The 23,096-nt window shown below is 31.4% G+C and overlaps 3 protein-coding genes across 7 annotated transcripts; 1 reads left to right on the top strand and 2 right to left on the bottom strand.

The window, feature by feature from the left end:
- Positions 1-1,027: 1,027 nt before the first annotated feature.
- Positions 1,028-4,571, bottom strand: LOC105142740 (RING/U-box superfamily protein). Of its 4 annotated transcripts, none has more exons than XM_011050516.1 (6): positions 4,445-4,571; positions 3,933-3,983; positions 3,537-3,849; positions 2,653-2,684; positions 1,593-2,558; positions 1,028-1,455 (listed from the first exon to the last, which is right to left on the bottom strand). In XM_011050516.1, exons 3-5 carry the CDS (start codon positions 3,757-3,759, stop codon positions 1,608-1,610), a joined length of 1,206 nt encoding a protein of 401 aa, XP_011048818.1. In that variant the 5' UTR covers positions 3,760-3,849; positions 3,933-3,983; positions 4,445-4,571; the 3' UTR covers positions 1,028-1,455; positions 1,593-1,607. The 4 variants fall into 4 exon arrangements, with proteins under 4 accessions (XP_011048818.1, XP_011048816.1, XP_011048815.1 ...); XM_011050514.1 differs by having other exon boundaries at positions 3,429-3,849; positions 3,929-3,983; positions 4,445-4,570; XM_011050513.1 differs by having other exon boundaries at positions 3,429-3,849; positions 4,445-4,570.
- Positions 4,572-6,677: 2,106 nt separating this feature from the next.
- Positions 6,678-8,907, top strand: LOC105142741 (protein TIC 20-I, chloroplastic-like). Of its 2 annotated transcripts, none has more exons than XM_011050517.1 (3): positions 6,678-6,821; positions 7,607-7,797; positions 8,034-8,907. In XM_011050517.1, the coding sequence occupies exons 2-3, from the start codon at positions 7,617-7,619 to the stop codon at positions 8,669-8,671; spliced, it is 819 nt and encodes a 272-aa protein (XP_011048819.1). In that variant the 5' UTR covers positions 6,678-6,821; positions 7,607-7,616; the 3' UTR covers positions 8,672-8,907. The 2 variants fall into 2 exon arrangements, with proteins under 2 accessions (XP_011048819.1, XP_011048820.1); XM_011050518.1 differs by lacking the exon at positions 6,678-6,821 and adding an exon at positions 7,102-7,478.
- A 7,781-nt stretch (positions 8,908-16,688) lies between these two features.
- On the bottom strand, positions 16,689-18,134 carry LOC105142742 (ocs element-binding factor 1-like). The gene has a single exon (XM_011050519.1). It carries the CDS (start codon positions 17,522-17,524, stop codon positions 17,051-17,053), a length of 474 nt encoding a protein of 157 aa, XP_011048821.1. The 5' UTR covers positions 17,525-18,134; the 3' UTR covers positions 16,689-17,050.
- Positions 18,135-23,096: the final 4,962 nt, after the last annotated feature.

The raw sequence follows: 23,096 nt of genomic DNA, 5'->3' as shown, positions 1-23,096 counted from the left end.
TATCCAATTTATAACAAGAATCTCCCGCATTAGAGTTTCTTAACCTGAGAAACCAATCAAGCGTGCTATTTGTTAGATTTTCTTACCAAATTCTTATTTATTTACTTCCATGAATTATTTTTTTATTTTTCATTTACATTGTAATTTTTTTATTTATCTTGAAAAGAAAAAAAATAAACAAAAATGTTAATCTTTTTATTAATTTTTTAATTTTTCTATATGATTTTTTATTTTGTTTTTAAAAGTCAAAGAAATCCTTTAGAAAAAGATAAGCTTCATGTAAAAAAATATAAAATCTCAAAGATAATAAATCAAAACTTTCACGAAAATTTAAGTTAAAAAACCATATTTATGAAAAAAAAAATACACAGATTGAATCACGTTCCATCAATGATTTTATCCTTCTTTGATGAAGTAAAAAAAGAAAAACTTCTTTTTAAGATTTACAAAAATAAAAAGCACTTTTTCTATGATAAATAAATAAACAGTTAGCTAAAAATCTTAAAATCGTGAAAAAATGATAACATGAATTAAAAAATAATAAAAAAATCATTCTATTATTTTCTCTTTTATTAAAAACTCCAAGATTAAAAAAAAATATTTTAAAATACTAAGCTATTATTCCCAGTAATATAGACATGTGTCGCACTTCGAATATTATACATCATCAACTCAACCATTTATTTTAGATTAAGAGACTCGGGAATATATATATACACACACAAACACACACACACACACACACACGCCTGTGAGCGTGAATTTGCGTTGAATTAGTTAAAAATTATTCGTTGCATTACTTTCTCCAAACTTCTTCAAGAACGTGTCCAAACTTCAAAATGTCGATGGTGATAAACATTTCAAAAATACAGAGCAACTCGTTAGTGACCGTTTGAGAACACAACACAATTAAAACCACATTTTCTACAAAAATAAATTGATTTTTTTATATGTTTTTTATTTTTTAAAACTTTTTAATATATTTTCAAATAAAAAATACTTAAAAAAAATCCCATGCTACAATTCCAAACACCCCATGGCTAATTTTGTGCAGAAACTTCACATAATAGAACTCACATACCAAGGGCATGGCAATAGGTACAACAGTGGGATAAATATCCATCGTACATGAGAAATTATCCTAGCATTGATAGATGGAATATGAAAGTGCAGAAAATTATCAAAATTCAGTCCAGCCCATGGATAGCAAAATCAAGGGCTTCAGAGATCAGATGGGATGATCCTAGACTACATCTGTAAATGGATTATCTGAATCCTATTTTCCTGTTTCTTTTTCAGAAAACTAGAGCCGAAGAGAGGACGAGTGAGGGACACTGACTGTCGAATAGGCAAGACAAGGATTTGAATAGATCGAATGCGCTCAAAGCCTGAGTTCAATCACAGCCTTCTCCTTCAATCATACAGGATTGTCACATCTCCAGCATTTCCATTTAACTGGGAAAAGGAAAAAAACATAAGTTGAATAAACAGGAAATAGAAAACTGTGCTTGTTAACAAACATAGAATGTGTTATAGAAGAAACCTATGACATTCTAGCATTGCAACTGAAAAAATGAGATAAAAATTTTCACCTCAAACTAGTCAAGTCAATCTTTGCGATGTCTTGCCCAAAACCCTTTTTTCTCTGAAAGGGTTCTACTCCATTTGGACCTAAATGAAAAGCGTCGTCTCAAGAAAGGCTTCAAGGAGGAGCTTGCTACACTAGAACTGGGATCCATCTTTGCAGCTTCTCTGTCTTGTATGGCATTCTTCTGTTGATAAAAATCATCAGAATCACTATCAAGGTAACTATCAATGACTCGGTTTCTTGATATCTTCAGGCTTTTTGCTTTTAATTCTGCTTCTGTTTTTAAAGCTTTTTTGGACATCTTCAAGACTTGCTTCTCTCCGCCCTCGCATATTGGGCATGCAGGATCATACTTGTCAACCTCCGGTGTTGTGGCCTCCAAGCACTCTGCATGGTATACATGACCACATACCAGCATAGCAACCACTGGGAACTCATGGGTGCCAGCAATTCTCTGGCTACTCCACACAGATTTCTCAGTCAACAACTTTGAGCAAGCTCCGCAAGCTTGTGGATCTAAGGAGGGAGAATACGAGAACCTACTGCTACATCCACTTATTTTTCCAAAGCCAGCGCCAAAGTGCTCACTCTCAAAAGACCACCTCCCTCTTTGTGAAGAGGCCACAAGCTCGGAAAAGGTTCTCATGGACCACCCATCTGAAGATCCACCATGGGATTCCACTGCTAAGTCATGGCTGCAAGTGGAGAGCACAAATGAAGACCTTCCTTCAGACAAAGAATAGTTATTTGGTGATTTTAATCCCAGGATTCTACTATCAGAAATCTGTCTTAATAACCGGTGCCCAGGTGAGCGACGAGCCCGTCTCGATGGGGTTGAGTTGGGAGGAAGTGGATGGCCACAAGTCAATAAAGGATCAGCAGTAGGTGTTGAAAATGATGACTGTACAGAATAAGCAATCTTTGGTAATGGCAAGTCTGCAATATCAGGTGATTCTGCCAAGCTCTTGACCTGAAATATATTTAAAACATCAAGCAATCAGCAAGAATACACAAACCAAAAGCCTCCTCAAACAAATTTTGCATCTCAACCGGTTCAAACTCACTTCAATAGGGTAACTGCTTTCCATGGATAGATCTGCATCAAGAAAAGGAAAGAGTAAAGCAAAACATCCCAAAGGCAAGCAGGAAAGGAATACTGTCCAAAAAACTGAGGGACTTGCAGCAATGTGCAAGATAACAGAAGTAAGCAAGTATAGGACACTCCATCACAGCATCACTGTAACTGAAGTCCTCTAAACTGCAAACAGCAGGTGGCCTCTGCCAATCCATGGATGAATTGAAAGTTTAGGTGCCCTACTTGTAAGATATCAATGTACCAGGAAAAAAAAAAAACAGAATGAGAGTTTACATGGACTAGAAACTTGATTTTGAAAATCAGCTAAAGAGAATGCTGCGAAAGTGCTACAGAGCAATTAGGAGCAAAGAAAATGTTTGATGAGATGAGAAACCATAAATGTCAGAAGTACATTGTGAAGATCAATATCTAAAACTTGAATAAGACGCAAATAGCTAGCCTGTTGAAAATGATGACATGATTTGCAAGCAAGACATGGAGTGCATAAATTTTCCACTTTTTGACAAACTTGACTATCTCTGGCGGACTCTTTTCCTTCACTATGGAGAGGAGGAAGTGCTTTAGAATTTTCGATACTATTGCTTGGTGAATGGAATAAGACACTTATTTCTGTTCAAATGAAAGAACACGTGGATTCTTGAAAGAATTTAGAATGGATTACAATGGAAATTCAGTTTTGCAAAAGAATTTAATTTTACATTAAAGAGGATTAAACCAAACAAAGACAAAATTGCAAACCTCTACCTGAAGGTTGAGTTGTCAAATTTACACTCATTCCTTCATGAACCGGTGATTTCAAAGATATAGGTGTTCCAAAGCTCTCAAGTGGGCTTAACCCATCTGAAAGATTACCTCTGTCAGAACCTAAAGTCCCCTTCATCTCCACACTAACATCTCTGCTGACTCCACGAGACATTTGATACGAGGAGTCCTCAATTTCACCGGCCACACGCCTTCTGTTGTCCCAACGAAAACTCAATGTTGGAGAACATCCAGCATTACCATGCAATGCTCGACATCCAGTCCCGGTGGGAAAATCATTACCTCTTGCAGCTACACAACAAGCTGCTCCCATGTTCACTCAAGTATTGCAGGGACTATCTAAATCCACAGAAAAAGCAAACAGCGAGTGGAAGCTTGAAGCAGAAAAGAAACACTCTAATTTCTGTTAAAAATATAAGTACAAATCATCAGCATCTACTAATCCCGAAGCAATTCAAAAGCAGAAATAAATAATCAAATACCAACCTCAAACCATGTCTCGACGCGGAGAGTTATGCTACCATACCATCTACCATTCTGAATAAAAACATGTCGGAACATGAATTTCTTACAATCTAACATTCAAATGTGCAACTTATAACCCACTTCACACTTCACCCCGTATTTTGTTCGGAAAGACAAATGAAGGGTTTTTTTTCTTCCATTTATTAAATTAAATCTCTAAATCCAACACTTAGAGATTCATTAAGCAAGTTAATCAATTCAACACAACCTAATATTCACCAAACACATCATTATTTGGGGAAAATAAGGAAAAAAACACATTGAGCAGGAAAGCAGGAACAAGGATTAAATGTAAAAAAGAGAAGAGAATAAAATAAACAATAAAATACCAACTCGTTGAATCAGAAACTTAAATAAACAAACCTAATAACCCACGAAAAAACTGAAACTAGGGTTTATGAACTCATTTGTTTCAGGAAAAAAATCCCTAAAATAAAAAACAAGGCTAAATAGTTACAGGAAGGAATTCTAACCAAAAGTTATCGATGCAGAAAAAGCTTCGTCGTTTTCTCCTCTACAGTGTCGGTCAGGCGAGAGGGAGAGTGACGAGGGAGAAAGAGAAGGGAGAAAGAGAGTGGAAAAAGAAAATGGTAGAGGATTTTATAAGACACTATGTATTAACTATATATTTAATTAATTTAACGGCGTTAGATAGTGCTCTCCTGCGTGAAATGCTTGGTTTCGTGCTTTTTGGCATTCCAGACAACTGTATTTTTTTTATTTTTTTAAGCTTGCAAATGTTAATATAAAAAATAAATTCAATAAGATATTATTTTAATATATTTTTAATTAAAAAGTAATATCTACCACGTAAGAGAGGTAGTGTAGAGAGGCGACTAACGGTGTTAAAATGGAAATGATGTCCGAGAGTGACTGAATAATTAGCGAAGGCCGTATGGGGAATTGTGCCACACATGATTTTTTGCTTTTTGTGTGTGCGTTATCTTCACTTTTTGTGTGGTTACTTATGGAGGGCGAAACAGTAAATATATGAAAAGAGAGACTGCTGTGCTTTTGCTTTCTTCTTTACCACGCGGAGTGCGCGCTACGTGTCATCGTCTCTTTTCCTTTTTAGTTTCCCTTGCCTTCAAGGAAGGAGGCTGTTCAACTTTTTTTTATTTCACATGCAATATTTTAAAAAAAAAATATTAATTTTTCGAGTTTAAATTTGATGAATTAAACTAAATTATTAAAAAATTAATTGAATTAATTATATTTATTAAGTTAATATTTAGTTTGGTATGCTAAAACCTTATCTCGAAACAAATTAAATTATAAATCTTGATCCCTTGAATCAACTAGCAGGATCAAAATCAGGTTTGACAGCTATAATTTTATGTTTTGAAGTTTCATAATGTATTCCTTTGGTTTTAAAAAGGATTGCCCGACTTTGATGGCGAAGAAAATTGATGATGCAGTGTACCGATTAATAATTTTTTTTATATATATGTGTGTGATAAATAAATACTCATTAAAAGAGAGGGGGTGTATTCCTTAATTATAATCAAAAATAAAATTTATATAAGTGAAAATAAGTTGAGAATTTTATTTGGAAGATTGAATTTGAAAGTTGGGATAAAAATATTATTTAAAAAACAAAACTAAATATTTGTATTATTTAAAATTAAAACCCGAAAGTATTAACTAATTTAAATTGATAAAATTAAATCTTATTTTACCAAATCAATCAAACATTAACTCAATTTCAAAACTTAATTTTAATATTGTGAAAGTCCTATACGAAACCAATAAAAAAAAATAAACATGGTTTCAAGACGACCTAATATAAAACTATTAAACTCAAGTAGAAAAGGTTAAGGGATTTAAAACTAAAGATATTTTGGAAAAAATAAAAAGTAATTAGTATGGCAACCACAACGATTTTGCAACTCATACTGCATTGTGTTGTTTTTTTATGTTATATTTTTATTTTTTTAATATTTTTTTTTATCTTGTCTTGTTTTGTATGTTCATGAATCAAAATATTATTGTATATTATTGTGGTTTATCAAGTATTAATTATGTGAAATTACAATAAAATTATTAAATGAGAAATAAAAATAACTCAATAAAAAAATCGTTGAAGATAAAAAAAATGAAGTTTAAGTTTATTAAATGGAAAACAAAATAACAGGATTGAAAAAAAAACTTGGATGAAAAAAAAAACTAGTATGAAAAAAATAAAGTTGAGATGAAAAAAATACTAAATAGAAAATAAAAAGACCCAAATAAAAATAGAACTTGTGAAAAAAATTAAAGTTAGGGTGAAAAAACAGGAGGGGTTGAAGCTTAATATCAATTAAAAAAAATGACCTAAACGAAAAAAAAAACTCGAGTAAAAAAAATTGAGATGTTTTACTGAATATTTTTTTTAAGTATACTGATGATAATGATAATAGAACACCATGAAAGACTTTTATGGGTCCATCCCATCTTTCACTCCTGACATGTCCCCAGCATATTCTTATTTATTATTATTATTATTATTATTATTATTATATATATTCTCAACACACTGGGCTGGGCTTGATCTACATACCTGAATTGCCACAAAAATAAAGGACCAGAAATTTGCCCAAAACTGCAGTTACTTGTAACAGTCTCGTGGGCTTATCAGACCAATAGGCCGATCCAAGATGAAGGCCGTGGCCCAAAAAATAGAGCAATCCGGTTAATGGATAAAGTAAACACTTACCATTATTGGATCATTGCAACTTACAACCGGCAAATAAATAACTCTTCTGCTGCTTCACGAAGGATAAGACAGGCAACGATGAAACCAACAAGGGACAGCCTCAAATCCTACTGACATCGCAGCTCCATTTCAAGTAGTTCAAATTTCAACCCAAGGTAAAAAATTTTCTCTAAAATCTAACTCCTTACCTCCCTATATTAGCTCAAATAGCCTGGTTTGAATTTTTATATATATATATATATATATATAGTTTTAGTGACTACTGGAAATGGGAAAAAAATATAATAATTGCTTGGATTTTGAGGAACTGAGAAATGGTGCAAGGGATATTAAAGAAACGGGTTTTTTTATAAATCATTTCTCATTTTTGTTAGATTAAAGTTTTGTAAGTTCTCTATTATTTTAGCTGGGATTTTGTTTTTCACTTCAATATTGTTGCTTTGTTGAAGAAGTGGACATGTTTATTAATTAACTGGAATGTAGTTCGTTTTTGTAATTTTAAATGCTCTCTATCTGTTTGATGGAATGTCATTGTGTTGTTCTAATTATTGGGACAAGGGGAGAATGATCTTGTCGAGGTTTGGTAACTTATTTTATGTGTTTTGATGAGTTGATGATGAGGGTAACTTTTTTAATAAAGGGGCAGATTGACGTTATTGGTTGCTTGGAGGGGGGTGGGTTGGTTATAAGTTTTGCTTTTTGCTCTAAATCTTCTTGATTATTGTTTGAAAATAATTGATCATGCTTTCTCTAATACAATTGAATCTTGCAGGACCTTAAAAGGTTATAACATCAAATTTTGTAGCGGAAAGGTACTGAAAATTGGATGATTTATCTTTATTTTGTCACCTAGATTCTGTTGTTATGTTTGATGGCGGAGTGTATGGATGACATTTTGTGTCTTTTTCTAAGTTCTCTTGTCACTGCTGTATTCAACCAGGTACCCAGTGATGCTTCTGAATGACTGCACCATGCCCTCTGGGTCTGGTCTTACTAACACCAGAGCGTGTAAAACTATGCCTGGTATTGTGGTTTCAGCAAGTTTTCCTTGCACAGTTGCCAGGGCTGCATTGTTGAACAGCAGGGCTTCATTGGGGCGACAATTGGACTCTAAATCCTGGTCATCTAGAGGTATGTTTATGTATTCTTTCTCAATTTTTTTCATCATGTGTTTTTTGGAGGAAAGGGAAAGGGAGGGACCAGAGTTAGATTTTGTCAAGGCAACAATTTGTGGTAACTTTTGACCAAGAAGGCATATGAGAAATTTCACCTTAATTAAACAAGTTTTCAACATTACTCTGCTTATTTTGACTGCATCTCAAAAAATCTGTTTTATTTGTACTGATTTTGTACTTTTTACATGGTAGGTTTGCCTTCTTTGCTTCTTTCAGCTGCATCAATGCCTCTCTTAAGTGGAGATTATGGTAGATTTTCACGCAATATTCCCACATATCCTCAGCAGCGCAGATCCTATTCGTGCCCTCGAGCATCAAAAGATGTCCCATACAGTTATCGCTTTCCTCCAATGACCAAGAAGCCAGGATGGTGGTGGAGGACTTTAGCATGCCTGCCCTATTTGATGCCTCTTCATGAAACATGGATGTATGCTGAGACGGCATATCATCTACATCCCTTTCTTGAAGACTTTGAATTTTTGACCTACCCATTCCTTGGAGCCATTGGGAGGTTACCAAGCTGGTTCTTGATGGCATATTTCTTTGTTGCATATCTTGGAGTTGTGAGGAGGAAGGAGTGGCCTCACTTTTTCAGATTTCATGTGGTAATGGGCATGCTATTGGAGATTGCTCTCCAGGTTATAGGTACAGTGAGCCGATGGATGCCACTTGCTGTTTATTGGGGTAAATTGGGCATGCACTTCTGGACAGCTGTGGCATTTGCTTATCTTTTTACAGTCCTAGAGTGCATACGTTGTGCTCTTGCTGGTATGTATGCTGATGTCCCTTTTGCCTGTGATGCGGCATACATTCAAATCCCATATGATTAAGCTGGAAGAGCTTCAGGGCAGAAATGTGTGCTCGCCTCCCTTTTTGCTTTTTTTTTTTCTCTAAATACTTTGAGTCAAAAGCTTTTTGAGCAGAAATAGATCAGTTTATCTAGCAACTGTATAAATGCTGTGATCGGATTACTTGGTTTTGTGCAGAGCAGGACTCACAGACAGAGGGCCGTTACCCTTTCTTGTTAGTTGTGTGAATTTATTTTATAGATTTCGAACGTTAATAACAACTTCCTCACTCTTCCTGATCCTTCTACATAAATCACTGCCTGTGGATTAGCTCAGTGATCATAGCAACCCTGGAATGCTACTAACTTAATACGAGGGTAAAATATTTTTTACTGTTCGCCCTGAAAAATAATTTTACAAGAAATATTTTACTGTAAATATTTTTTAATGGTGATGGCAATGAGATGGTGGAGGCGGTCATGGAAAAGGAGGTGGTGGTGACATGATGGTGATGTTGATTTAAGTGACAGAGGTGATGATAAGATGATGGTGGTAATGAAAATGACGAAGGTAATGGTAAGATGGTGGTGATGTTGTGGTGGAGGAGGTGGTCATAGTAATAGTGGTGACATGATAATGATGATAAAAGAAAAGGTGGTGAGATGATGGTGAAGGAAATGATCGTAGTGATAGTTCGGGGGCGGATATGATGGTTGAAATAATTGAATGATATTATTAATGAATTATTTGATATAAAATATTTTACACAACTTTTATTAGTAAATAAATTAAATTTTAAGATAGATTTTGATTGATTTCTACTAAATATTTTATAGAAAAAACAAAATAGATTAACATAATGAAGGCCATTAACAATGCTCGTTTTAGAGTGGTGTCATGATGATGATGGTAAAGAAAAAGGTGATGAGATAGTAATTACGGAAGAAGTGGTCGTAATGATAATCAATAGGATAGATATGATTATTGAAATAGTTAAATAATACTGTTAATGAGTTATTATATAAAAAATATTTTGCATAACTTTTACAACTAAATTTTAAAATAGATATTAATTTATTTTTAGTTAACGAGTTATTATATATAAAATATTTTGCATAACTTTTACTAGTAAATGAACTAAATTTTAAGATAGATATTAATCGATTTTCAATTAATAAGTTATTATATATAAAATATTTTGTATAATTTTTACTAGTAAATGAACTAAATTTTAAGATAAATATTGATTGATTTTCAGTTAAATATTTTATGAAAAAACCAAAATAGATTAGCATAATAAAGGCCATTAACAATGCTCATTTTAGAGTGGTGATATGATGATGACAGTAAAAAAAAAGATGGTGGATGATGACGGTGGAAGAAGTGTTTGTAGGGATAGTTGGTAAGGTATATATAGTTATTGAAATAGTTGAAAGATATTATTAATGAATTATTATATATAAAATGTTTTACATAATTTTTATCAGTAAATAAACTAAATTTTAATCAATTATCGAAGGCCATCAGCAATTCTCATTTTAGCGCATATCTTGCACCCAAAATCAATCCCTTTCCCACCTGGACACCGTGCTTGATTTTTTTTTGTGTGGAGGCTGACCCAAACCCCCCACAAACACAGCCTTGACATGACTCAATTTCTTGATGACTGATGCCCCATTGCTTGAACCCAACAATCTTGAGCATAGTATCAATTTGGTGACCACCAGGATCAAATTGATGGAAGAATATAAGGCAATTATTGTGGCCGAATCATCCATTGTCCCGGAAAACCCAAATCCGGGTGTTGGGCCTCTTGCTTTGCATGAACACACCATTTGTTTCCCGTGACAAATCATTTTTTTTTCTTTCATTTTTCATCACTTTTCTTTAAGCATTTTTTATACTTATGCTCCGAACATTATATCTATGGAAAGAAGGAGGTACGGGCTAAGCGGATAGGAGGAAATTATTGTTTCAATCAAATACAAGTCCTGCCAAGGACTTGTATTTGATTTTACATGATTGGACCACGCATGAGCCTCACATCACTCTCATTCTCAGGCGTCACATTTTGTAACAGGAGTTCATCAAACCAATATCCCACACGGGAAATGCAAGTGGGCACCGGCCATTGTCCAATAATATAGAGACTATGGCCGATTTAGGCAATGTTCTTCGACAAGGGTAGCCGACTTACCGTGTCTATGATTTGAGCTGACGATTCACAACCTCCTATAATTTGGATCGATTGGCGTGGCTCTTCTTTGCACTGAAACCATTTTGATTATTCTATGGCATTTATGGGCGCGCGCATGTCATTGTGGATATTGCCTTTCACGCTGCAGGCCATTTTATAAAGCAAAAGCTTAATTAATAAATAGGACGTGTTTGGCTCAGCCAATCGTTCGTCTTTGGCATGCCCATAAGTGAAAAGAGCGAGTATTTCTGTTTGCATAATTGAAATAATATCTGCTGGTTTTAAATACGATTCAGTTTTTGTGCTTTGCCATGTTTACATCTCTCTCTCTCTCTCTCTTTTACTGTCACTAAGGTTATGTTTGGATCCGTTGTGCTTTAAATTAAACATCGATTAATTTAATTTTTAGAGGTAAAAGTCTCTTTTAAAGAGATTATTTAAAAAAAAAGAGTTTCTTCTTTGAAAAAAAGCAGGTAAAATTGATTATAAGAGGAGCATGTCTTTTTTACGTCACTTATAATCCACTAAAAATGATGATTTACTTATAAGTATTATAAATATGACATGGAGGAAAATTTTATTATTATTTAATAATATACTGGATAATATTTTTTTAAAGTATTTTTTAATTGAAGATAAATTAAAATAATATTTTTTTTATGATATTAGCCCATTAAAATCACCATAAAACACGTATAAAAACATTAATTTGATATCTCTAAAATAAAAAAATAATTTAAAAAACACTTTAAAAATACTGGGCTGCTGGTAATACTAAACACACCCTTAGCATGTCTTGCATGTATTTGTTTTTTACATTATAGTTTTGGGTTTAAATCTAATTAAAGAACGTGAAAAGGAAACTTTATATGAATATATTTTAAACTTTAATGACTTTTCTAAAACAATTACAAATAAACTGATTGAATTTGGTACCCAAAAAAAAGATTTTAAAATACCATAGCCATTAAAAAAACTAAAAATAAGTACACCTTAGCCATTAAAAAAAAACTCAACCTCAGTCTCCTGCAACTTGCAAGTATCATCACCACGACTTTTGCTCGCAGCATAAAGCCATTGAAAACTAGTGCCTCCCCACTAATCTATAAGACAAGGAAAACGACCTCGACTGCTCATGCTCAGGCCAGGCCTTTGCTAGTGGCTGCCCTGCCCACATGCTTTATTCACTTCCTAAATATATTTTAACTCATTTTCTATGCATTTCTATCCCTATCGTGCAATCAAAGGGCAAAACGTCGAGAGGCTTGACAAATGAATTCATCATCCTCTGCTTCCTGATAATGATATTTTCTCACACAAAAAAATCATTTGTCCACCTAAACCTACCCACTTCCTCGATCGGCCCATCTTTTTAGAATCTTTTCAGCATACTCCATTGATACATAATTTGTTCCTTTTTACCAGAGAGAGAGAAAAAAACGAAATCAAAGAACATCTTTATCATGAAGACTTGTGCTTGTTATTGTGTTTCTTAAAAATGATTTTCAATTAAAAATATATTAAAAAAAACCATAAAAAATCTTAATAATATTGATTTAATGTTTTTTCAAGCAAAAAATAATTTGAAAAACATTTTTAAAAACATGTTGTAACACAAAAACAAATACTCAGTAAATTAAATTTGTTTTTTATCTACGTCCAATTTATTTTCAGCATCACCCAAGACAAAATAGAATTAAAAATATGGGTGTTGGAACAAAACTTATAGCGAGTAGCAGGATCTAAATCTCATTTCTTACTTAAAGAACTCATCTGTGGACAAGTAAGAAGGTGAGGCCTAAGTGTTCACAAATTCTTGCCTCAATGTATACGGGTAACGACACTAAGTCCAAGCCTCTTGTTAACAGTAGCTTGAAGACTCAAACTTATTTATTTATTTATTAGACATCATAAAATTTAGCCTCTTGTTAAAAGTAGATTGAAGACTCAAATTTATTTATTTATTACACAACATAAAATTTAGATAAGTGCAATAACATCTCACAGGTCACAAGCAAGACTGCTGCGATGAACTGATCAAAGAGATATGTCACCGCACTAAGCTGGACTTGAACGGTAAGCATTAAGCAAGACTGTATTCTTAATCTGTATTGTCTTTGTATATTAAGAACGTCTGTGGCTAGGACTTGGACAAGCTGTGCTTAAAGAAGAATCATCTCAATATAATAAGAGGATTGGTTGAACGTGCTAGCAGTGGCTTTGACAGCCCACAATGAGCTTCACTTTTTCACACTAATCATGCCTCTTGGTGGCTTAATTTGGTATACATTTTCCTCTTTTCTTTTTTATTCATGATTTGACATTGATCTGCAGAGTCCACCATTTCACACTCCTTTTTTTGAACATTGCAAACAAGCTCCTCGACGCCATCCACCGATTAGTAGCTAGTTATTTCTAAGAATCAAATTACAGGAAGAAATTGTCGACGTGAGGTCCATCAGTGAGCACACATGTGTATGTAGGCTGAAAATATAAGGAGTAGGGTTTGAATGAGGAATGTCCTCGCATCCTGATGGACTCATTTACCTCTTGAATATTGCTCAAGGTGTCTATTTCTACCCTTTTAGTTTTGCATTCAGATAGTTCTTGTGATTGTTGTTTGAAAACGTAAAAAATTAATAAATTATAATTTTTTTAATTAATATTTTAAGAGAGAGTTTTTCAATGAGATAAATAAAAAACTGTGATGTATATTAATTAAGGAAATACTTTTAAATTTATAGTTAAGATATAATACAGACCGTAGTACATCCCATTACAAACAAAACAAATGTAGCTTTCATAAGAAAATAAAGCTTATCATCAACAAAAGTCTTCTCAAGTTTTTTCTTGAATTTCTCTTCGATTTCGTACAAGTTATTGGTTAGTTAATAAAATAAATCGATTCTATTTTAATAAATTATGGCACTATTTGTTTTTACAATGTAAAAGAGCTTTTGAAAAAAAAATTGGTTTTGCTTTAAATTATTTCTTTTTGTATTTATAAATTGTTTAGATATACTAATATAAAAAATACATTTTAAAAAATATTTTTTAAAAAAATATCTAGAAAAATAATTACATCAAATATGCTCTATGCATTGTATTACAGCAAAATTTCACTACGTCACAATTACATTGGCTGCAACTTTGGAATTCAAACATGCAATCATATGTCAAACCCTTAATCGAAATACATTGAACCAATGTATTGAATCCATGAGGGGACTTATTATTATTATTATTATTATTTTCTCCTTACTATATTTTTTTCTGTCTTTTATAGAATATTTTAACTTATCAGCATCTGGACAACAGTTTAGTGGCATTGAAATTGATATGGGGTGTTTGGCTGTGAAGAAAGAATTTTGCCGATATCTTATAGATTTAAAAGGGTTGGAAATCAATTCTATGCTGGAATTATTCGTATTGGAATTTGATTCCATGCTCCTTAGCTTCCCTTATTCTAATCGATCATGTATAAAATTCGTATTAATATTTCTGTATATGTGTACGTGTTGACTCTTGAGAGGGTTTGGTATGAATGCCATCTCAAAAATATAATTATTTAATTTCTTTTCTTTCCAACAAGGTAAGAAAATACAATTAATTTCTTTTTAAGAAAACAAAACAGAGAAGGGACCATGACCATGTGATGGAGAGTTGACACCCATCATACTTGAACGAAAAGATTGAAAATCTTTGCCACCGAATTAAAAACTGTTTTCATTGTGGAAGTTTATTTGGAATTATAATAGTGATTTATTATAATATTTAATAGTTTTATTGATTTTTTTTTGTTAGAGTAAGATATATTTTATTGGTAATTAATTTACTAATAAAATTATTGATGGAAATGCTCTAGTAATGAATCTTTTATCAGTAATTTTTTATCTATTAATAAATTTATTGATAATAAAAAAATATTATTATCAATGAATTTATTAATGAAATAGACACATAAAAAAAATTTACTCATTTTATTTAGTTGGTATATCTCTAAAAAAATATCATCAGTTATTTCATTTGTAATTATTTAAAAATATTTTTAAAAAAATCATTTTATAAAATTATAAAATAATTAATATTAACATCAATCAATACTCTATAATATATACTCAAAATGCTTGAAAAAAATAAAAAAAATCAAATCAAACAAATTTGAAACAAATAAATAAAATGAAAAAATAAATTCAACTAAAAAAATTCATATGAAAAAAATAAAGTTGTAGTTGCTAAAAATTTAAAAATCATATAAATAAATCAACTAAAAATTGATCTCATATGAAATAAAAAAATCTCATAACAACATTTATACAATAATTAAGAACAAAAACAAATATAATGAAAAAAATCATGAAAAAAAAATCTTACTTTAATGTAGTTACAAGTGAAGCTAAGGAGAGAAAAAAAATTCATAAAGCATATTAATTAAAAAAAAACTGAGAGGATAAAAGAAGAAAGAAGAAGAAGATATACCTGAGCATAGAGGAGAAAAAAAGAAGACAAGGAGAGAAGAGAAGGAAAAAAATTGATATTGATATTTTTTTACATGTAGTGAAAAAGAAGAAGAATAAAAAATTAGCCTGTTTTTTGTGAAATGAGAGACTTCACACTTTTTATTGGGGCGCGTTAACGATGATTTTACCTATAAATAACTAAATATTAATATTTTTTAATTATATCATCTTTAATTTCATTTGTAATATTTAATTTAAATTTTTAATTTCATAAAAAGTTTTCAGAAACTGCTATCAATCACTAATAATTTTTAAATTATCGATGATTTTGTCTGTAATATTTAAATAAAAAATTTAAATAATTGAATTTTTTTAGAAAATTATCAAATAACACCGACAACTTTTCAATCCGTTAGTGATTTTGTCTATAAAAAAACAATAATTAATAGTGCAATTATAAAGTGAACAATTCTGGAGCTCTCTGAAAAATCTGATGGAAAATTCCATCGATAATTCTCTTTATAATTAACATGATAAACAATGTTCATAATTTACCAAGAATTTGCTGATGGAATTTCATTGATAAAAATAACACGTTATTTTTTTTTTATTTTAATTTTTTTTCCCACTGTAATTCTCCTGATATATACCGAGAGAATATTTCTGTTAGTAAAATCCCTTGAAAAATTTACCAACGAAAATATTCCGTCAGTATTTCCATTTGTATTTATCAATTTTATGGTATTGATTATTTTTTAAATTGTTTTTTTTTGAAAATATATCAAAATAATATATTTTTTAATTTTTTAAAATTTATTTTTAATATTAATACACCAAAACAATATAAAAACATTAAAAATATTAGTTGAAGAAAAAAATTTAAAATATAAAAACAAACAAGTCATGAGGTAATGATGATTCATGATTTAATGGAATCCATTTTAAGCTTTAAACAAATGAGCAACTGGTCGACTTGCTAAGCCAGTTAGGCTAAATGAATTTGGTTTTTGCTTCCGTTTTTTCAACTTTCAAGGGGCACAGGAGGAGCAATCAGCAGCCTTTAGATGTTTTTCCTTTTTCCATCTAAATGTGCTTGACTTGCTAGTGTTACGTGCAAATATGGTAACTTCAAATAGTATTGTTAATCATACATGCTTCTTCTTTTTTTTAATCACCGATTCTGAATAGAAAAGACAAAAAAAACTATTAAGAACAAAAAAAAAACATATTTATCTGTATTTTTTAGTTTTAAAATAGAAAAAGTTACTCAAAATTGTGTCAAAAACAAAAAACCTAACCAGATACACCCTTGGCAAGTGTTTTTATTCACACGCATGGACAATCAAACCAAGAGAAAATATTGAAAACTCATTGTTCTTGAGAAGGATGGATTGAACAGATGTAGCCTGCACCAGTTATTAGAAATAATATCATTAATTTACCGTTCAGAAGACACAGGACATTACGACACACACATCCAGGGCCTTGCACAACACCATATTTATAGCGACCCATTACAACTTACAAGCGAAATTGCCAAAATACCAATCAATTTCCCCAGTTCTAGATGCATTTTTTTTTTTTGGCTCAACGCACCACTCTCATTAATCATAATATTACTTCATCCTGGGGACCTAGTTAAACTAATATTCAACATAAAAAAGAAAGGCCCTCCTTTTTCCACTGCACTTATTGCGCGCCCTGAACAAGACAGCCTTAGATTGACCAATTCCCAACCCATGGGGATGGTGAGGATGATGATGATCAATACTGAAACAAATCTGGGGATGCCATGATGGGCTGGTTAAGATAGAGCAGATTTAATGGATTCATGAAGCTATGATCAGCACTTGTTTGGAGATCCTCGTGATGATCATTTTCAAAAATCCCATTACTCGTGTTGATATAGTTGAGGATCTCGTTGAGAGAATCAAGTCTATGGTTCAGTTCCATCATTTGTGCCCTTAGAATAGAATTCTCGGCTTCAACATTCAAGTAGTGCTGTGTTGTGACATTGATGGTTGTAAGGATTTGGTTATTGTCCTTCCTTAGCTGTGTCACTTGAGCCATTAAATCATTCAAGTGCTTCTGTTTTTTCATCCTGGATCTCCTTGCAGATTCTCTGTTTGATTGCATTCTCTTCCTTTTCCTTTGATCCACCAACATCATCTGCGTATTCTCTTCAGAGCCTGAGTTTTGGAGCTGAGTACCTGAGGAATCCCCACTGGAGGATGCCATATAGATACACCAAGACTATATATACACACACCAAAAATAGTACCACTAATAACAAATCTCAATAAAAATGAGATCTTTAATATTGTTCTAACCTTGCAGATTTCAAAATGTTAAAGATAACAATTATATTCTACTACTTATTATATAATATAAACCAGGCAGAGTTGAAAGATTATTTCTGAAAAAACATAGAACCAGTAAAGGAACACGACTGAGAAAGATTGAACAAGATGGGTTCTGCGTCTGAAAGAGGAATTGATCATAAACCCAGACCGGATGATTTCACTGACAACAGGAGACATGAATCTCAAACATTAAGATCCAAACCAGCAGCATCAAGAATTTGACAGGATTTTGGCAGAGTAGCAGCCTTAATAAACATGAAAAGAAAATCTTGGGATCTTCGAGATCTTAACTTTAGAAATCAAAACTCAAGAACTCGACAAACCCACAAGAGGGAAGCAAGAAAAGAGAACGAAAATAGCTAAATATCTGAACTACTGATGCAAAACCAGCAGAACCTCAGTCCTAAGAGAGCTAGAAAGCTAGAAAACCTGAAATCAAAAAGGAGGGGAGAGAAGAGAAGAGAAGAGGTTTTTGAGGATGCTGGGAGGTCAATTTATAGATCAGGTGGAGGAAAATAAGAGAAATAAAAAAAAAATAGTAATAAAAAAAAAGAGGGCATATGAGCATTGGAATCTCCATAGAGTTGTTGGGTGAGGTTGATTGGAAATATGGGGTGGAGACGAAATGTCCACAACCATCCAATTACAGCTGGCGAGCAAGACTGACACCATTTATTATTTAATTTATTACCTGTATATTTATTTGTTTTCTTTTGGATCTTTTTTTTTTTTACTTGATTCTTACCTCACTTGCTTTCCCGCTAGTACCTGAATTAACCGCCCAAGTACAGTTTCTTTTTGACAAGTGGACAGTAGATGCACGAGAGAATATTGGGGATGGAGGTGGGATTCATGTTTTTTCCAAGGGTAACATAGACATCTCCCTGAAAGAGATCGGCTCTTTCGCTCGAAGCCCAGCGCCTTCATGAATTTTTTATGGGTGTATTTGAAATTACAATAATTTAAAGTATTTTTTATTTAAAAATATATTAAAATAAAATTTTATTATTTTTTAAAAATTATTTTTAATATCAATATATAAAAATAATTTAAAATATAAAAAATTTACTTTAAATTAAAAAATATTTTAAAAAAATACGATTTACACTGTATTTTTAAACAAACCCTACATGTACTTCCCCACGCTTACCATTGTTGTGAAACGGAATCTAGCACAGATGGAGTTTAAAAAATAAGGTGCAAGTTTAGTTGATGATGTGATAATAATTATTTTTAAAATATTTTTTATTTAAAAAGATATTAAAAAATATTTTTTATTTTTAAAATTTATTTTTAATAACACATTTAAACAATTAAAAATAATTTAAAGTAAAAAAATTATTATAAATTTTAACAAAAAAAAATTAAAACTCATCCTCACACAATATTAAAACGTGACCGCTAGCACCGAGTAAAACGAAAGAAAGATAGAAGTTATATATCTCGAATCCAAATGATTTGATTTTGTAAAATCCAACTTGCCTTTTCAAAAAAATAAAAAATATTCTTTTTACTTTTTTCTAAATAAAAACTTTAAAACAGCATTTATTCGACTAACTTGCCTAATATATATATATATATTCAGCCAAGAAGTCAGAGGCATGACATGAGATTTTAAAATTCAATTTTCAACTTCTAATCGTGTTATTTTTTAAAATATATTTTTATTTGTGCTATGTTTGTTTTAAAAAAATAAATCCTCCTGGGCTATACTTTTTAACCCTGTTCAGGATGGTGACGCAACTTAGGAGATCAATTCCCGGATCTTCCGGTGGGGACCCGGTGACAGTAAACACCAGCCATACCTCATGTGCCTTTACTCCCTTGTAGCCACCAAAAGTTTGTGACAGAACTCAACAGATCTCTTGCCTGGACTCCAAAAATGCATGGTGCGACGCCCGCTAGCTCACAAACCATTTACCGTTCAGCTTCCCTGCAAAGATGAAGGGTTATTTGTATATTTGATCTCTCTTTTTTTCCTCCAATTTTTATTTTAATTAAATCCATTCTTAGAGTAGCTCATTAAGAATGCAATCCCACCTCATTAGTAATTTTCTTTCCCGTTGATTCTAGTCAAATTTTTATTTTCGATTTCTTTTGTGAGGACATTAGTGTTGATTTATAGTAGGAAAAAAAATGCTTGTGATGGAAATGCCCGGGATTTAAAAGATGGAGAAGAACCACGTTAAATAAGGGGTAAAAAATGTGCTAGGTTCTTTGTACTATCTGTTAAAAAGTAAACGGTTCTTTATTAAATTATTTACGGCAAACAACCCTTGAACAAATTTGAGGTAAAATCAAGTTTTTTTTTCTTTGTTAATGAAGTTAAGTGTTTTGATGGAGCATGATTTGTCAGTATTTTTTTGATAATTTTTTTGTTGGTTCAAACTTGTTTTAATGATTGTCCGGATCCTAGAGGATTTGAAAACAAGTTTGAGTTTAAATCACGCGCTGGTACTGAAAGACGTCTGACACAATTGGATCCAAATTGCACGCTTGAGATTATCACAACGCAAGCATCCTGGCACCTCTTAAGCCTTATCCACCTGGTGGTCTGATTTTTACATCCATACTTCATGGACTCAAAGCTTGGCTTCTAAGATTTTTTACTAACTCAGGTATTTTTAATTTTAGTTTTATTTTATCTATAACTTTAGGTGTACCTATAGATGTACAAGAATATCTTATAATTTATTATATTTTCATTTTATTAATACAGTGCAAGAAACATTTATACCATATTAATATTTATATTATAAATATTTGTTTCTTATTAATATTTATATAATTCATCATTAATTAATGCATGTGAAAGGAGGGTTTTTTCCCTTTATTAATGATATTAAAATAAAATGATTTTTCAATCTCCATCCTCAAGTAAAAGTACTGGTTATTCTTAAACCATCAAAGTAAAATGTTCGCATCTTTATATATAAACACAATATTATTTTCTTTCAAAACATTCGTTTGATACTAAAATAATAACAAACAATAATATTTTTAGGATTTAATGATTTTTTTCATACTTATTTACACAATATTTTTTTAAAAATATTGATTTAAATATCAAAAAGTTTTTAAATTCATCTAAAAACTCTTTTTTTTTTTATTAGGATTCTTGAATCGAACTATAACTTTCCTTTGCTATGTTAATTTAATATAAAATATGTAAAATCTATTTTACTATTGGTTAAAACACAAAATATTTTTAGATGAGTAAAACTAGATAAAGATTACTCTAAACCATGTCTAGAAACTATGAGCATACCTATTTCATTATTGTTTATGTATTGATTAACAACACAGGGACCAACAACCTTTTACCTTGAGATAATTTTAAGAATGGAGTGCCAGAATAATTAATCGAGATGGGACGAGCCCATTCCTCTACTTTAACCAAAGACCACTGTTACTTTACCTTTTTGTTGGCAAATAGGATTTCAAAGATCGAACCAGCAGCAAGAAAGGGGGTGAGATGTGGGGGCCACGGGACCCATTATTTACTACCGGGTCCGTGGTCGAGGTGGCTCTACTTTTAATTGTCTTTATGATTGCCGCTTCCCTTTGGTTCCTCGTTCACTAGAGCCCTCCTTAACTCATCAAGCAATCATTACCAAAGCACGCGGTTGCTCCAAGATATTTTTAAGGTCGATGACTCATTGAGTTGTCCTCCGTGTCGGTCAGTTTCAACGACAGCATTCATTGCTTTTTTAAAACTTATACACAAGTTCTACACTCGTAAAATACATTAATAAAACTATTTATTAATTATAAATAATCAAAACAACTCCATTCAGAACCATCTTTTTACATTAAAAAAATATTAAACAAACTTTATAACACTTTTGACCAATATGTAAGAATGGTTCTCCAACATTAAAATGATATTTTGACTCTCCAAGTTAGCTCTTGCCATCGGGCTGTAAGAATAAGAGATGAAAGCTAGAAAAAAGTTTGTCTTTTCCTTTTAACTATCTACTGGGCACATCCCTTGAAAATGCTCTCAGTTAAGGATATTCGAGTCCTTGTTCTTTTTATTTGTAGTTTGTATCATTGACTTTTTTGTGAATTTTTAATTTTATTATTCAATTTTTTTAAAAATAATTTTGGCCCCAATTGTTTTTTTTTGTCTCTTTTGTAACTTTTCAATTTCATTTTTTAATAAAAAAATTAATGTTTTGCCTTTTTTTGGCTTATAATTGCTTTTTTTAATTATTTAATATTTTTTTCTAATTTTATGTTTTTTAAACATGATTACGTATATTATTTTCTTTCTCCAATTTTTTTATGCGGCTCACATAGCTAGGATTGTTTTATTCGACGGCCGTTGTCGGTAATGGTTAAAATGGTCGAGAATACCTACCCAGGTCTCGCTAAATTGACACGCAACGCCGAGAACTTGTTAGATAAAATAATCTTACCACTCAATTGCAGAGACGCCAATAATATGCTTACATGCAGGCATCTATTCAACTTTTATTTACGCGTAATGCCATATTTCATTTAAGGCTGAGACTTGTTTAGAGAGTGGATATAGTTGTTTTTTAAATAGTTTTTTATAAAAAGTATATTAATAATATTTTTATTTTTAAAAAATTATTTTTAATATTAAGATATTAAAATAATTTAAAAATATTAAAAATTTATTTATTTAAAGTTAATAAAAAATAAAAAAGTTCTAAATTTTTTTTAAAGTATTTTTAAAACGGAGATACAGGAACTTATTCTCCTGTATCTAATTGACAAGATTTCGTTTGACTTTACCAGGATTATTTAGAACTTCCCTCGTCGTAGACTTGAAATCTAGGCTATTTTAGCTTATCAACATGGTTTCTTAAATTTTTTGGTAAAATAACCGAAATCTTTTTTCTTATTTTTTCTCTCTCTCACTTTTCATTTCTTCTCCTGTGCAGCGACTCGTTTATTTTTTTTTAAAAAAAATATTATGTTTTTGAATAGCAATAAAATTGAATGGTAACGTTTTAAATCATAATATATATAAAAATTGTGTTATTTCATTTTTTAAAACCATGTTATTTTACCATTGAATTTTCAGAAAAAGGTGCTATTTTAAAAAAAAATCCAAAATCTAAGCCATTTCATCAGTCTAACATTCAACACAATGATCCCAATTGCATATTTTTATATTTATTCAAAAGAATGAAAAATATTAAGTTATATGATTGTTACTAAAACATTACTGTTTAGTAAGTTGATACAAGACATGGTCCGAGTTGACTTTTAAAAAAATTATATGATAGCTAATCTAGTTAAATTTAGTGATTCTATTGATCTAATTAAGACTTGATTTGATTTAAAATATATATATTTTTAATTATTTTATTAAAAAACTAAAGTGAAATCATAATTTATTGGAGTAAATCTATATTAGCCCCACCTAATCAAATTTCAGATCTGAGCGAGTTTAATAAAGTTATATAATGGAA

The sequence above is a fragment of the Populus euphratica genome, unplaced genomic scaffold (assembly GCF_000495115.2).
Source record: "Populus euphratica unplaced genomic scaffold, PopEup_1.0 scaffold217.1, whole genome shotgun sequence".
In the NCBI taxonomy this organism is placed as follows: Eukaryota; Viridiplantae; Streptophyta; class Magnoliopsida; order Malpighiales; family Salicaceae; genus Populus; species Populus euphratica.
Note: the sequence above shows the minus strand (reverse complement) of the source record. Positions and strands in the feature narration are given on the sequence as shown.